The following is a 16503-nucleotide window of genomic DNA, read 5'->3' on the forward strand; positions in this document are numbered from 1 at the left end:
GGCTGTGAATGGCACGTGAGCACAAACTTTTAGTCTTACAGAGCTCGGAAAAACGATGGAGAAAGCAAAGGGAATGAGTCAAAAGAAGGTTAGGAGGTGGAAAGGGAAATGAAAAGGGAAAGTCTACGCCCAAACGTTGCCGCATTTCACTAGGCGCATTCCACTATCGACAACGGGACCGCGTCAGCCGTTGTACTGTATTGTATTCCAATCCATGAGCGGTCAGTGGGTGTGCCTTTCCCATCAGAGGTGCGCCCAGCCTTCCGCCCCAACATCTTAGGGCTGAGTAATGCGCTTGGGATATAGCAGGCGACGCGTGTTTCGTTGGCGCGGAAGAATGTTCAGCTATTTGTCTCGGCCCCCGTGGTTCCGGCGGCCCGTCATCCTCCCCCTCTCGATCTCCTGCCTCCCCCATACACATGATCCATGTAAATAGGCCTACATAAGCGCGTTCTGTACAGTGCCACAACCTCTTTCGCCTGCCAACGAAACTAGTTTTGAGAGAAACACTTTGGCCTGCTCGCCTGTGGGATGTAGTCGTGTTTGCTCCCGCATGGACTGCATTTCATGATTGGACGTTTATTTTTAGCTGTCGGTAAACAGTGTCCGTGATGGGGGACCAGCAATGCAGTGGCATCACCCAGTTTGATGGCTGCCGTGCTTGAAATGAAGGAAAGAAAGAAAGAAAAAAAATCTTTAAGCGTCCGTCTTGTCATCCCTCATCTTGGGCCCTTTGTTTTGGCATCGCGTAGCCCTAATGGAGACCCTTTCTTTCGCTGCCTCTTTTTGTGAAGATGCCTCAGCGGTCCGGGTCGATAAAGTAGATTGTGTATTTGAAGAGGTTCACCTGGAGCCTTCGAGAATTGTAGGCTCCCTCCCCCTCGAACACTCTTTTGCCCTCTCCCAGGCCTTTCCCCCTTCACTGCAGGGCCACGTCTTCATGAATATCCAACTGGCCGGAGGCGAGATGGCTCCGACCATGAATAACACCGAGGGATGTGTCTACTTGACCTGAGTGGGATCCCGCCCCGCCCGGAGCGCCTTTGGCTTCAAGTTCGCGTTGAATGCCTGCGTCTGGAGTGTGACTGGAATAGCAGCATTACATTAGCGAACGAACCTTTAAAAATCCTTTTTTTTGGCCGCGGGATTATGTTCGGTCATTATTATTCACTCTTGTTCGGAGATATTTTCGAGGGAAATTCATTTTCGAATTTTGTGCTCTAGTGTTTTAGGTGGTGTACTGTGCCTTTTAATTTAAGTTCTACGAAAAAAATAGGCCCTGGCTCCCAAGACACGGTGCCGTCTTGAGTGTTTCTTGAAGGGCTCAGTATAGGTATGCAGAGAACAGCGAGTCAAGGATGGGTTCTTGTCCTCGAATATGGCACTTGTGTGGGGTCGAGAGTCCGGTACTCGTCGCCTTGTATTTTGTTGGGTAGGGATTTTCTTTTTTGTCAAAAAATCATCGTCTTTTATTTTGTTCAACCCTTAAATTCCACAGCCCCTCAGCCAGCACCCTCACCAACGTCTTTTTTTACAGAAACATTTCTGTGCTAGTTGCGAACCAGTCCCTTTTTTGACTCCCAGTAGTTTTTAGAGCAACGTCCAGCGCCGTCTGTTGCCACGAAGCGGCAGCAGCTTCGTCTCATGAATTTATGACGTGTGCAGAGCGTCGTCACCTCTAACGTCCCTCTCCCCCTTCCTCCCGCAGCTTCGATGACAGTAGCAGCTTGAGTTCGGGGGTGAGCGACACCCTCAACGAGATGTCGGCGGAGGATGTCCTCTCCTCGTCCCTGTCCTCGGACCACCCGGCTTACGTCAAGGTAGTGTCACGTCTCTTTGTGTGTGTGTGTGTGTGTGTGCATGTGCGTGTGCGTGTGCGTGTGCGGCGTGTGTGTGTAGCTTGTTTGTATGTTTGCTTGTATTAGTGCGTTTTGTGTCCGAATTTGTTCGTGTATGGACGTGTTTCATGTTAGTCATTAGAGATCCCTATTCTTTTACGTTTGGTATTCGCTCAGCCGAAGTCTAAAAATTCTGTCAGCAAAATGATAAATTTGGTGCGAGTGTGCGCTTATATTATCCGTGACTGCGCCCCAGGAAGGCCATAATTTAAACAAGGCCAGGAAGCCCTTGGGTCATGAATTTCCTGCCATGTGTCAGTGTGATCGTCAACATTGTTTTCTGGTCTTGCGAGGGTTAAAGGAGATGGGGGCATTGTAGGAGACTCTCTCTCTCTCTCTCTCTCTCTCTCTCTCTCTCTCTCTCTCTCTCTCTCTCTCTCTCTCTCTCTCTCTCTCTCTCTCTCTCTCTCTCTCTCTCTCTCTCTCTCTCTCGTTCTCCCTCTCCCTCCCCCTCCCCATCCCCCTCCCTCCTCCCTCTCTCTTCCCTCCCTTCCCCCTTCCTCCCCCCCCTCTCTCCTTTCTCTCTCTCTCTTCTCTTTCTCCAATCTCTCTCACTCTCTCTCTCTCTCTCTCTCTCTCTCTCTCTCTCTCTCTCTCTCTCTCTCTCTCTCTCTCTCTCTCTCTCTCTCTCTCTCTCTCTCTCTCTCTCTCTCTCTCTCTCTCTCTCTCTCTCTCTTTCTCTCTTTCTCTCTCCATCGTTCTCGTCCTCATCCTCTCCCTTCCTCCCTCCTTCTCTCTTCCCTCTCTTCTCTCTTCCCTCTCCCACTTCCCCTCCCTCCCTTCCCCCTCTCTCTTTCTCTCTCTCTCTCTCTCTCTCTCTCTCTCTCTCTCTCTCTCTCTCTCTCTCTCTCTCTCTCTCTCTCTCTCTCTCTCTCTCTCTCACTCTCTCTCACTCTCTCTCTCTTTCTCTCACTCTCTCTTTCTCTCACTCTCTCTCTTTCTCTCTCTCTCTCTCTTTCTCTCTCTCTCTCTTTCTCTCTCTCTCTCACTCACTCCCTTTCTCTCACTCTCTCACTCTCTCACTCTCTCTCTCTTTCACTCTCTTTCTCTCTCTCTCTCTCTCTCTCTCTCTCGCCCTCTCCCTCTCCCTCTCCCTCTCCCTCTCCCTCCCCCTCAAGGCTGTTTCCCAATTTTTATGTGTGCAGCATAGTTCATATTGTTTTTATTGAAATTACTTTGGGTCCCAGTGTATAACATTTTCCGGCAATATGCTTCTCTCGAGGCAAAAGCCTTAGATTGCCTCATTTGGAGGAAGCAAAGAGACGGTTATCAGGATGCTAATGTAAAATAACGTCCCTCAATGGCGCTGAAGTGAAAAGAGGATAAGGAACCGCAGAGTTGTGTGTGTTTGAAACAGATGCGGGCGTTTCTGCTAGTACTTTGGTTTTCGGAGACATTCGTATGTGTGTGTGTGCAAGTGTGTATGTTTGTGTGTGTGTTTGTGTGTGTGTGTTATGCATGTATGTGTGTGTGTGTGTGTGTGTGTGTGCGTATGTGTGTGTGTGTGTGTGTGTGTGCAAGTGTGTGTGTTTGTGTGTGTGCATGCATGTATGTATGCATATGCGTGTGTATGTGTGTGCGCACGCACATGTATGTGTGTGTGTGCGTGCGTGTGTATGTTTGTGTGTGCGTATGTATGTATGTATCTATGCATGTGTATATGGGTGTGCGTGTGTGCGTGTTGGCATGTACATGTGCCTGCCTATGCTCATGTGTGCATGTGCGTACTTTGCAGTGTGTGTAATATATACATACATACATAATAGTTACATACACATAAATGTATATGTTTGTGTATGTGTGTGTGTGTGTGTTTGTTTGTGTACGCGTGCGTGTGTGTGAATGTACACATTTGTGCATTCGGGTTTGTATGTGTTTGTGCACACGTGTCCTAGAACTGTCCTTGTGGTTGCATGCGTGTAGATGGTAATGGCAGTTGTGACATGTGGGTGTGGCTGACCGCAAGATATATTGAGTTATGGCTGGTTTCCAGAGACTGTTTATTGATCTATCTTTATGTTCTTGGGTAGCTGCTGTATGTATCAAGGCAGCTTACCAGTAATGCATGTGAGGCCTTTCATTAATTTTTTAAAAGAAATAGAAAAAGTTTAATGAGTTTGTGATTGTCTGATGAGGATAATGGTATTTAAGTTTTATCAAGATTATTGATTTGCATTGTTTCCATTTTAGATGGCAACATGTAAATTACACCCAATTTCTCAAGTTTGTTGAGACTCTTGTGTTAGGACATCTTGCTGATGAGGGAACCTTGCCCTCACACCTCATTCATCTCCATTTAGAATATATTGATTTTGTGATGTGTAGCTTTATCATCAGTTTGCTCACACTTTTACATACTCCTTGAGCAAGTACATGCAGTTTTCAGTTATACTGTTATTAGATATGTGAATATACTAACAAGCTCTGTGCTTGCATATATGGCTACATGCTTACATACATATACACATGGACGCATAGACAGTATAAACACACACACACACACACACACACACACACACACACACACACACACACACACACACACACACACACACACACACACACACACACACACACACACACACACACACACATCTACGAAGCTAATATAGGCCATGACATCTGATAATGTTCAACACTTTGATAACTCCGTTCCTTCCTCTTCACAGCAGGGTCGTAGCATGAAGGAGGTTGGCCTGAAACTCCCGGTGGGTCTGAGTGGGTCATCGTCCAGGAAGGTAGCCATGGGTGTAGATCCCTCTGGCGTGTATAAAGTAGTATCCAGCCGAGCTCATGTCAAGAAGACAGAGAGCGCCCAACAGACTGATAATAGTGCCTTTAAGTAAGTCATTTGGATCTTAGTCTTGTTTCTAACTTAAGAGTGACAATGACTGATATAGTATTATGCACACATTAACATTATTTAACTTGATTGAACAGCTATTGAATGATATTTATTTTTTTATATTATTATTATTATTATTCCTAATCATATGATTTTATATCTTCAGACAAATATCAAACACACAGTGGAAAAAATATGTAGAAAATGGGAAAGGAAGCCTTGAACGTTCAGCCAGAGATTTACAGAGAGGCATTGATCCATCAAGTGGAAGCTCACGTAAAGTAGACCACAAAAAGTCCAACTTGGGTTCTCCACAAACTGGAGTTCCCAGCAGTCCAGGACTAAATGGTAGTTCTGGGGTATCTGGTAGTGCCTCAGGTGGATCTAGGAAGGTGGATAAGAAAGGAACCAGTGGAGAAAAGAGAAGAGAAGGAGAGAGAAGTAGCAGAGACAAGTCTGCTGTTGCCATGTCTCCTCAGGTGAATGGGGAATCAAAGAAAATTCAGAATCCCAAGACTGCTCCCAGTAACTTTGGATACAATGGAAAGAGAACCACTAGTACTGGCAGTGTATCAAGCACTGGCAGTGGAAAGGGTAGTAAGTCTGTTAAAGAGGTAGACAGTGCTGGTGGCAGCAGCTCTCGTCATGACAGCTCTAGTCACAGCTTGGAAAGACCAAGAACCAAACTTAAGGTGTCTGGAGGCACACAAACCACCAGCGACCTTCATTATATGTCTACAGGAGTCCATAGTGATAGCGAGTATTCATCAGGTTCTCTTGGCAGAAAGTACCAACTCAAGTCCTATTCTTTAAATGGTCCAGTTGCTGCTCAGCTGTCACAGAGCGTGCGGGAAAGAATCATGCAGTCTCCTTATGGCAAAATTCATGTAGGAGAATATGGACAGTATCCTCCTGCATATTATCGGGAACGAAGTCCTCGCATCAAACCCACAGATGGCTCATTAAGCGATTCTCCATATTCCAATTATGCAGAGATACAGTATAGTGGAAGTCCATATAGTAGCCCCTATTCCTGGGTATCCAGAAGTAATTATGCAGGATCAGTGGCTTCTGCACCAACAAGGTAAAATTACAGAGCTCCTTTTCTGTATGTGTTTCTTTGTTTATGCAGTATTTTGCTCTTACACCACAAGCATCACGTTTTGTTTTTATTTCAACTGTGTGTTCATACATAGCTTAATAGCATTGTAATTTTATTGATTTTGTTCTTTATTTTTTCTTTTACATGAGCTGCACTAATTATCCACTTATATAAGCTGGTACTGTTCAGCCCTAAATTCTAGGTTCCACATTAAGATTTATCAACATTTCTTAAATAGATTTTTGTAACACAGCATCATACCATGGCTTCATTTAAAAACACAGACCCCTGGGTGGCAGTCTGACAGAGGCAGAGAGCATGGAGAGTATAAGCTCAAGCGCCTCGAGTATAGCTGCACAGATCCAGCACGCTCGAGCCACCAGCCTCACACAAGCCCGCCTCATGATGCACCAACGGGAAATGTCCTCATCACCCTCCCCTAGGCTCGCTCGCTCCAATAGTGTTAGGTAAACACCATTTATATTTGTGAAATATGTTCCCGTGTCTGGATTTAACTATATTTCAAAATTATGCAAGTTGTCTGGATTTATATTGGCTACATGTTTTCGGTATTTAGCCTTTGGCATTTTATCTTTGGAGGTCAGAGATTGGTGAAGGGCACGTTTAGACGGCTGCTATTCCTACTGCCATATTATTGTCCCTGAAATTTGTTACTGTTTGTCTGCTCATTTATGGTGACTTGTCTTTCTTCTTTTGCACTGCTTAAAAGTTTGATAGTTGTACAAAATGTGTGTATTTTTATATCTTGGGTATGCATGGATTGATGGGTCTGACTGAGAATATAGGAATAGGTAAATGTAAGAGTGGAAAATACAAATGAAGATGAATGACACACATAAAAATGTATTGGTATCCAGTAACAATGGTCACTTCATCATAGTATTGTTTATTCTGTTCATAATCACGAATGCACTGTTTTTAGAAATGTGGTTTCAATTTCAAATTAATATAGATTTTAATCATAAATCATGATATTTTAAAAGAAAACATGTTGAACATAAAAAGCTTATTGATAAGAAATGATAATTTTACCTTTAAAAAGCAGGGCTATTTTGGTCTGTTTTTATACCCAATGAATTAGGAAACCCAAATTATATAGTGAAGAATTTAAAGAAAGGCCTGTAGTATGATTTATAAACCTTGTTTATAAATGATTGTGAAATCAGTTATTTTTAAAATTATTTTAGTTCTCCCCAGCATGAGAACCTTAATTTCATGTTTCCTATGGTTGGATACCAGTATGAGAATATCCAAAATTGGGTTATCAAAATCCTGCTATGGTTTTGAGATTTAGAGGAACTGGATTTTTTTTTTCTAATGTTTAACATTAACTGAATTTTATCCCCATCCACAGCCATCTTATTGAACGGACCTTCCCTAGGTATGGTTATGTAGCACTTATCATTAGCATGACATGATCATACCACAGAATATCATTATCCTGCTCAAATATCGACCAAGTAGGCTTTTGAATGGCATATTACTAGTTGACATTCTCATTGCCTGAAATCTGTAACATTTCATTCGTTTTTACCACCTAATCAACTCAAGTGGTATTCCTGAAAATCAGATCATTGTTTAGTCATGGAAGGAACTACAGTGATTTGAGCATGTATAAGAGAATATACTTATACAATATTATACGGTTGTGTACTCACTTTACACAGCCTTGCATCACTTTTATGTTGATAGCATCATGAGCATGCCAATGCAAATATGATTATTAATGCATCTTTCTGTACTGATGGAACTTTTTAAGAATGAAGCTAGTAATGTTCAGCTTTTATTTACTGCCATACACAGGGGTTTTATAAGTATTATGCTCTATTCATGTTGGTCTTGGATTGTTGATAAGTAAGAGAAAGCAAAAAATACATTTTTATGATGATCAGAGCCCAGAGTCTGTAAAATCCCCTTTAAAAAAAGTAAAATACTTTAGTAAGTGAGTGAGGATGTCTTAAAGTTGCAAGATAGTTATGGTTATAATAAATGATTCTATGTAGTGGAAACTTACATGCATTTTGATTCAGGTGTACCAAAATCAAATCCAAGTTTTTCCAAAATTTTAATTTACATTTCCTCCACCAGATCTACAAAGTCTGAGAAACTGTACAGTAGTAGTATGGGAGGTCGAGATGGCTACCATGCCTCACAGCCTACCAGTCCAACACCACCAGGAGGCACCAGGCTACCTATATCTCCCTTGAACACTGTTCGAGGCTCCCCATATTATTCAACTGTGATCCCTAGAACTTCAAAGGATGATGAATGTAAGTTCTTTTATTATTATAGTGGATCTTGGATATTTTATAATTAGCTGCAAATTTGATGTCATGTATTCTCACAGCTATATTAGCTCTGATAAAATCATTCCATATTTCTTCTCTTTCAGGTCATGGATCTTCATTATCATTGGTGTCCTCCTCATCATCACTGTACAGCTCACAGGAGGAAAAGCAAGCTGCAGAGATTAGGAAGCTGAGGAAAGAATTGGCTGAAGCACAAGAGAAAGTTGGAACTCTGAGTAACCAACTTAGTACTAATGTAAGCTCCATTTAGTGAAATTTTAGTTGCTTACATGTAGAGGTATTTTGTAGAATCACATGCGAATTGAACATTTTTATTTTAAATTTTAACCTTTTTTCTGTAATTCCTTGTTTTTTTGGTTTTTTGGTTTTTGTTCAGAAATCAGTCTTTTTGCTTGGGAAGAGCTATATCCAATTTAAAGTATTAAAAAGCAACCAGCCAAGCAAATACTAAAAGATTTCTCTTTCCAGAACTCAGTTTTCAACCTGAAGAATACGGTAAATATCAGTAGAGTTTGTAAATGGTTGCATCTAAAACAGATAAACAAGAATTAAAAAGAGTTTATCCCATAGGGAATGCTTTGGCTGGTTGTTGAATATCAGTAATTTCAAGTATTACAATAGATATGTATATGTATATATATATTTTTTCTTTTATCCACAGGCCCATGTAGTTGCTGCCTTTGAGCAATCTCTCACCAACATGACAAACAGATTGCAACAGCTTACAGCAACATCAGAGCAAAAGGTAATGAAATGAAAAATAAATAAATAAAATGTGTTTTATGCAATCAGTCCCACAAGTGTCATGGAACAAAAATCTGATTAATGTGCAATTAAGCTATTTTACAAATACTACTCTCTTGGTATCATTTAATGAAATAGAAATGGTGGTAAAATTTCTTTTTGTGGAATTATTTAGCTGTGCATACTTTTCAGTATGAACACACCCACTAGCACATACTTACACATAAACATATATAGATATATTTACACATACACACATGCAAATGCACACAAACACCCACATATACATACTGGTATGTATACATACACGATTTTGCTTATCTTTGATATATTGCTTGAATCTTGATCACTAATTAGAGTTTATGTAGAGGGTGTATTGGACTCTTGGATAATAACATTCTACAAATAATCCCTATGTTTTTTTCAGGATTCGGAGGTCATGGAGTTGCGTAAAACCATTGAGGCCCTGCGTCAACAAAGTGTAGACGCTGGTCTTACCGTAGCCTGTCTCCAAAGTACGTCCCCCGGCCACCACCAGCACCACCACCACCACCACCACTCCCCCCCTTCCCCTGCCAGGCACCAACACACCCATCTCTCTCCCAACATTGCCTCGTGTTCTGTGCTCAATGTCACCTCAGGCAGTCGTTCCAGTTCACCAGAAAAATCAGGGCATGACCTTGCGCGCAGGCACACCTTCACGGGGAATTGTAAAGACCTTGTAGTGTGTGAATTCACTGAAGCTGGTGAGACTTCTTCACCTTTTGACAAGCAAGCAGGCTTTTCTTCTCTACTTCAAGGCTCATGCCAGTCTTTTGGCTAAGCTGACTTGTAATGGCAGACCAGACTTGTGGGAGTCTATAGTTTACCAGTAAAGACAGAGTATGCATACTAGGTGAACCAAATGCCAGTCAGGTGTTTGATTGGGCTTAGGTAACATGGGTTTAGACTACAATTCCCTCCCTGCCACCCGCCTACCCCACCCCCTCCTCCTTGCCCCAACTCTATTAACCAAGACTGTTAATTCCATTTTTAAATGTTTCCCTTTTGATCTACGTGTATTAATGTGTCCCAACCCCTTTATTTATTATCAGTGTTTGCACTTGTTTAGTTCAGATTTTTTAAATGTTGTTTCCAATGATTTGTTTTAAATAATGACAATTAAGACAAAGATTTTTAAAAGAAATTATTTAATGCTAACAAACTTTAACTCCACCAATTCTACATTTCTTATGCATGAGTGATTTCTGACTTTGTCTTCTCTGTCCAAGCTTGCTGCCTGTTGGTTTTATTTTGTTTTGTGGATATTCTTTGCCAGAGTTTCATGTTTCTGTGGATTATGAACTTTTGCACATTTTAAACATTTTGAGCACAAGATAACCTTCTGGAGTATAAAAAATGGATGAATGTTTTTTTTGTCTTATCTATGCAACCATGTTAAAGTAAATATTGTTGATTATTTTAAATCTTAAACTTTCGAACCATATTCATCTTTAGACTGACATACTTCTCAAATTATGAGATTTACCTAAATTAGAACAGTCTGGAAACTGATTACTTTACTATTTGATGTGTTACTAAATCCTTTATAATATGCATTGATTTAGTTTAGTATATTATTGACTAATCATATTATTTATTTGTGGAGAAATAAATAACACTTTTTATGTAGTGTATGTAATTATTTTTTTTCATAATTTTCTAATTGATGAATATTGATTAGTCATCAGTGTTATTTATTTATTTGTTAATGTTATTCTTTCTTTAACATTCATCTATTTTAGAAATCCCTTTTCCTTGGTGTATTTGTACAGCTCTTATAGTTAAGCCCATGATTTATCTTCCTTAACTAATTACGATTATTATTTGTGAACAGGTGGTAAACTAGTACGAGGAACATCAGTGGAGTCTGTGTCAAGTCTGTCCTCTGCATGCTCAGCTGCATCACACACATCCATGCAAGATAAAAGTGATGGATCAAAGTCTGGAAAGAAGAAAGGTTGGGTAAGTATTGCTGAGAGATGTTGCTTAGTATATATTAGAAAAAAGTATCCTTGATAGAAAAAAAATTAAGAAATGAAGATGCTAATGATCTGCTTTTATTTTCTGTAGCTACGAAGCTCATTTAGCAAAGCCTTCTCCCGAGGGCACAAGAAGAGCAAACATGGCGTTGGTGGAGGGTCAGTCTCTGATGTGGAAGGCTGGGAACGAGGAGAATGTTCTGCTCCTTCATCTCCTCTCCTCCAGCGAGCAAATGGTGGAACAAGTGACCCAGAGTGTCAGTCCACAACTGGGTAAGGATGATATCCTTGGATATAAATTGTTGACTCATTTGTTTCTGTAGGATTTTAAGTACACTGGAAATGCACCAAAAATAAGTTATTGATTGTCATGATTTTACAAAGAATTTTTTCTCATTCTAGAACCTTTGGTAACAACAAGGAAGAGGAAGTGGAGTCACTGAAGATTCAGTTGCGAGAAAAAGACATGGCTCTTACCGACATTCGACTTGAAGCCTTATCTTCAGCTCACCAGCTGGAATCCCTCAAGGAAACCATAAGCAAAATGCGCTCTGAAATGGTGTCGCTAAAGCAAGACAATGATAGACTGGCGAGGATGGTATCCTCAAAGTCCTTGAACTCCTCACAGAGTTCGCTTCCTGTGTCAGATTCAATAGAACAAAGATTAAGTCTTGGTGGTGATGAAATGACAATGCCAGACTCAACAGATGTGATTTTAATTGACCCTAGTGATAAGGATGGAAAACGAGTCAGTATTACTGTCTTCATGGGATGCCATGGAGATTATGATAAATATATGAATCCAGCTGATGGTGTGTCATTTAGTGAGTGTATTATTGGAGCTATATCTGTAAGTGGGAAAACCAAGTGGGATATGTTAGACAATCTTGTGAAACGCATTTTTAAGGAATACATCCTGAGAGTCGACCCCGTCTCCAACCTGGGACTTAGTGCTGAGTCTATTTTCTCATACCACATTGGAGAGATTGCCAGGGGACGTGATGCAGACTCACCGGAGTTACTCCCTTGTGGATATTTAGTGGGAGAAGTGACAAACATCAAGATTACTCTCAAAGGAGCCACTTTGAATCATGTGGATGCTCTTGCATTTGAAACTTTGATTCCAAAGTCCATTGTCCAAAGATACATGTCTCTCTTGACTGAACACCGGAGGATTATTTTGTGTGGTCCTTCAGGCACAGGAAAGACATACTTGGCCCAGAAGTTAGCAGAATATCTAGTAACTCGAATGGGAAAAGACCCATCACCTGGTTATATTGCAACCTTCAAGTAAGTAAAAATTCTTAGGACTTGACAGCTAGCAGACATGTATGCAACAGTAGTAGAAGAAAAAAATTAAATTAGATATAGGTATATTACAAGATGTTTTTGGTATTTCTTTTCTAATATAACATTCTTTTAACAGTGTTGACCACAAGACAGGAAAAGACCTTGGAGCCTACCTCTCTCACATAAGTGAACAATGTGAGAGTAATACTTCAGATCTGCCTTTGGTCATCATTTTAGATAACTTGCACCATGCAGGAGCCTTAACTGATGTATTCAATGGGTTCCTTAGTGCAAAGTACAGCCATTGTCCTTATATTATTGGAACAATGAACCAAACTACATCATGTTCAACAACTAACTTACAGTTGCACCATAACTTTAGGTATGTGCTAAAAATTTTCAGTCCGTGCAATAATATCAAAGTTCTGTAATGTATAAGGTATGTTGATTATCTTTCTTTGTTTTTAGTATGAACAAGTCTTATAACTTCCTTCAAATAATTACAGATGGGTTTTGATGGCCAATCACATGGAGCCTGTCAAAGGCTTAGTGGGAAGAGTAGCTCGAAGGAGATTGACACAGGTTGAAGTGGAAGCTGGTTCAAGATTACCCCGGCTTCAGCAAGTGCTGGATTGGCTCCCAAGATGCTGGAGTCACATCAACAAATTCTTGGAGACTCATTCATCTTCAGATGTTACTATTGGTAAGACATTTCTTACATTTGCTTTTACTTTGGCATCATATATTTTTCAAATGTTTTTTCCTTTCCTCATATAGAATCTGTACCAATATTAGTTTTATTTATTTCATTTTATTACTTACTTTAATGACATGAGCAAGAATTATAATTCAACTTTATTTTTAGGTCCTCGCTTGTTTTTGTCTTGTCCTGGAAGTCTGGAGGATTCCCAGGTGTGGTTTACTGACCTGTGGAACTATTCCCTTGTGCCCTACCTTGTTGAAGCTGTGAGGGAAGGACTCCAGTTGTATGGAAAGAGAGCAACCTGGGAGGTAAGATATTATGGATTTTAAGGATTGATGTTAAAATGCTTTATTTGATGAATGTATTACAGGCTCCTGGTGTAACTAGTACCAACAAATGCCTTTTTCCCTTTTCAAGGATCCTAGTACCTGGATTACCGAAACTTACCCGTGGCCACCAAGCAATCATGCAGGCCCACAGGCTCTTTTGTCTTTGCGCCCTGAGGATGTAGGGTATGATGCCCTGGCTCCCACAGTGGCTCCTGCAGCACAGGATAAGTTCAAGAGTGATAACCAAGGAGAGAATGATCCATTGGTAAGTTGCTTTGATTTAGTACTGAGTTGTCAGTATGAGATACTTTACTACAGATTTTTTTCTCAACTTCACTTTACAATGACAACAACATTATTATCATTATTTTTTTTTTCAGTTGAGTATGCTGATGAGACTACAAGAAGCTGCCAACTACTCTAGTCCTCAGCAGGACTCTGATACTCCTTCACTAGAGAACATTGAAAACACACTGGAGTCCACCATCTAAACAGATGGTATTGCCTTAATTAAAGAAATAGTGTTAACTGGAACTTTCTTAAATGTCACACTTTCAAGATACATTTGATTATGAATAGGATGTAATATATATATATTAGTATTGTGATAAAGTTGATAGGGCATTGACGGAGATGACACATTATATATGATTGCCTCAGAACTTTAAAAAGTCACGGGTAATGTTTGGGATCTAGTCACATCTGGTAGCTTTCTATCAGGAATGAGGAAGTAAAGGAGGCCCATTTTCTGACTGACCAAGACAAGACATAATTCTCAAAATAATAGGATTTTTTTCCCATATATTTGACAGACAGTGTTTGTAACAGACAAACCCAAGCCAGAGTTGAAATATACAACTAGTTTCATGATTCTGTAAATTTTGTCATTTATAGAAAGGTGTTTATGATCTCTCATAATAATGCTATATATATAGCATCCTTGAGCTGTATCTTGTCAATTAAAAACTTAGTTTAAAGTAGCCTGCATTTGGTACTAGTGTCCACTCAGTTTGAGTATAGAGCATGGCATGGTTCCTACTCTGTACATTGTTGACATCTGTGTGATGCGACAAATCATTTTGACCTCATGTGAGTGTCAACATGATTCATTGTCTGTCATCATTCATATTCTTGTATGAATCATAAGGTAGCTCAAACTATGTTTTAATATATATACACACATATATATTATATATATATAACACATATATACACTCTTATATACAAGAACATACCCATTTATGTATACACGCACACACTTACATATTGCTCTATGTTTGTGCTGATGTTTATATAGTCTGTCCAGTTGGACATTTTATTTTATAATTGCTAATATTTCAGAGCTATATATGAATTTATTATGCACAAATATATTTGTGGAGGAATAGAACTTCCATGGTATGGTTCTTCCAAAGTGTCTAAATAATAGTGTAAATAATTCTGGGTCTGAAAAAGTGGCTGGAAGCTTTAATGTGGTGTATTATGATGTGTTGTTTGTGGTACCATCATGTCTTTAACTGTGCTTATTAATGCTGTAAAGCTAATATGCAGCAAATCTATATTGTTTAGCCTTCAGAGGTACAGCAGTGGCTGTCTGAGGCCATATTTTCTGTATATAATGTATTTTGTACACTTTAATTTTAAACCAAAGCCAAGCATACCAGTGTCCTTAGCTTTTGTGCCTGTGGGCTAAGACAGCAGTAGTAATTATTGCTCAGAGGCATATGGACTCCTGTATTTCCTATTTTCCCTCCTCCTTTCCCTTGCCCTACTGCCAGCTCTGAAATTGTGGCTTGATATTTAGCCTTCACGCCCAAAGTTGCCAAATTCTATATTGTTACTGCCTTTCTCTTTTATAATAATGTAAATATTGTATATACTGTATTCTGTATGTAGAGTCTGACTTGCTGTTTTAAAACTCGTGTGTACTGAATTCAATGGACCATTTGTATGTTCTCAAAAGAATGTATGAATTGACACAGATACATTTGTGAATGGAGCGTCATGTAAGATTTGTGACATCATCGGCATTTTCCATGACAGGTGTAAAGAAAAGTGATATGTTATTTGTAAAAGTAACTCTTGAGTGTAACTTTGATGCCACAAATAGTCGTGATTGATTCCAACTTATGCAGGGATTCAAACATTCAGATTGCCACCACACTTTTGTTAAATATACACCTGAGGTGGAAGACTACACATTTCCCTTGTTTCCATTTTTATACATGCAAAACAGCATTTTTAAATATATTTCTTTTCAAAATCGACAGTGTTTTTGTACCTTTGTGTTAGATGTTTTACGATGCGGTACCTGTGACTGTTATTAGTGCAAGTAATAGCAAGCCTCAACATGATAACAGGAGGTTTACATATACACATAAATTAAAAAACACCATGTGAGTGAGGGACAGAGAGAGAGAGTATGTGTGTATGTGTGTGTGTGTATGTGTGGGTGGGTGTGGGTGTGGGTGTGTGGGTGCATGCGTGCGTGCGTGTGTGTGTATGTGTATGTGTGTGTGTGTGTGTGTGTGTGTGTGTGTGTGTGTGTGTGTGTGTGTGTGTGTGTGTGTGTGTGTGTGTGTGTGTGTGTGTGTGTGTGTGTGTGTGTGTGTGTGCGCGCACCTATATATATATTATATATATATATATATATATATATATATATATATATATATATATATATATATATATATATATATACGTATATATATATATATATATATATATATATATATATATATATATATATATATATATATATATATATATATATATATATATATATATATATATATATACATACATATATATGGATATATGTTTTATATATACCACACACACAAACACATATAAAGGTTGTCATTCAAAAATCATACAACCTGAGAAGTGCCAGATTTTAGAAAATGACTGATTTTTATTGGTTATATATGGAGGATATATTTAACAGAATATGAATACATGCACAATCTTTTAAAGAAAGAAACTCAAACATTAAATGAAAAGCATATTTTTGCATCTCCACTTTCTCTACAATGGACAACCCACGATGTTTACACTTTACAATACCTCTTTTCTTTGATGATTCCATCATGGGGCTATTCAGCAGCAAAGGCATGATATAATGTGTAGGAATGAGCAGGATTGCCTGTTAGCACAAGCCAATGCAATTAATTATAAAACGTGCTCCAAAATCAATGCAGGAAATCTGCATTCATTTATATATATCTATATTAATGTATGC

General features: G+C 39.4%; 1 protein-coding gene across 17 annotated transcripts in view; it reads left to right on the forward strand.

Moving 5' to 3' along the window:
• LOC113812565 (protein sickie) overlaps positions 1-15526 on the forward strand; it is a 165477-nt gene extending 149951 nt beyond the window's left edge. For 10 of the 17 annotated variants that reach the window (XM_070123585.1, XM_070123593.1, XM_070123584.1 and 7 more), the window contains 18 exons: positions 1709-1820; positions 4568-4740; positions 4910-5827; positions 6130-6312; positions 7221-7247; positions 7955-8136; positions 8259-8410; positions 8644-8670; positions 8837-8920; positions 9347-9665; positions 10796-10923; positions 11032-11213; positions 11343-12230; positions 12367-12612; positions 12737-12933; positions 13096-13241; positions 13351-13527; positions 13643-15526. In XM_070123585.1, the coding sequence (XP_069979686.1) occupies positions 1709-1820; positions 4568-4740; positions 4910-5827; positions 6130-6312; positions 7221-7247; positions 7955-8136; positions 8259-8410; positions 8644-8670; positions 8837-8920; positions 9347-9665; positions 10796-10923; positions 11032-11213; positions 11343-12230; positions 12367-12612; positions 12737-12933; positions 13096-13241; positions 13351-13527; positions 13643-13753 (4252 nt within the window). In that variant the 3' untranslated portion in view covers positions 13754-15526. The remainder of the gene's footprint in view (positions 1-1708; positions 1821-4567; positions 4741-4909; positions 5828-6129; positions 6313-7220; positions 7248-7954; positions 8137-8258; positions 8411-8643; positions 8671-8836; positions 8921-9346; positions 9666-10795; positions 10924-11031; positions 11214-11342; positions 12231-12366; positions 12613-12736; positions 12934-13095; positions 13242-13350; positions 13528-13642) is intronic. The other 7 variants (XM_070123588.1, XM_070123597.1, XM_070123598.1 and 4 more) reach the window with 6 other exon arrangements.
• The last annotated feature ends 977 nt before the right edge of the window (positions 15527-16503 follow it).

The sequence above is a fragment of the Penaeus vannamei genome, chromosome 7 (assembly GCF_042767895.1).
Source record: "Penaeus vannamei isolate JL-2024 chromosome 7, ASM4276789v1, whole genome shotgun sequence".
In the NCBI taxonomy this organism is placed as follows: domain Eukaryota; kingdom Metazoa; phylum Arthropoda; class Malacostraca; order Decapoda; family Penaeidae; genus Penaeus; species Penaeus vannamei.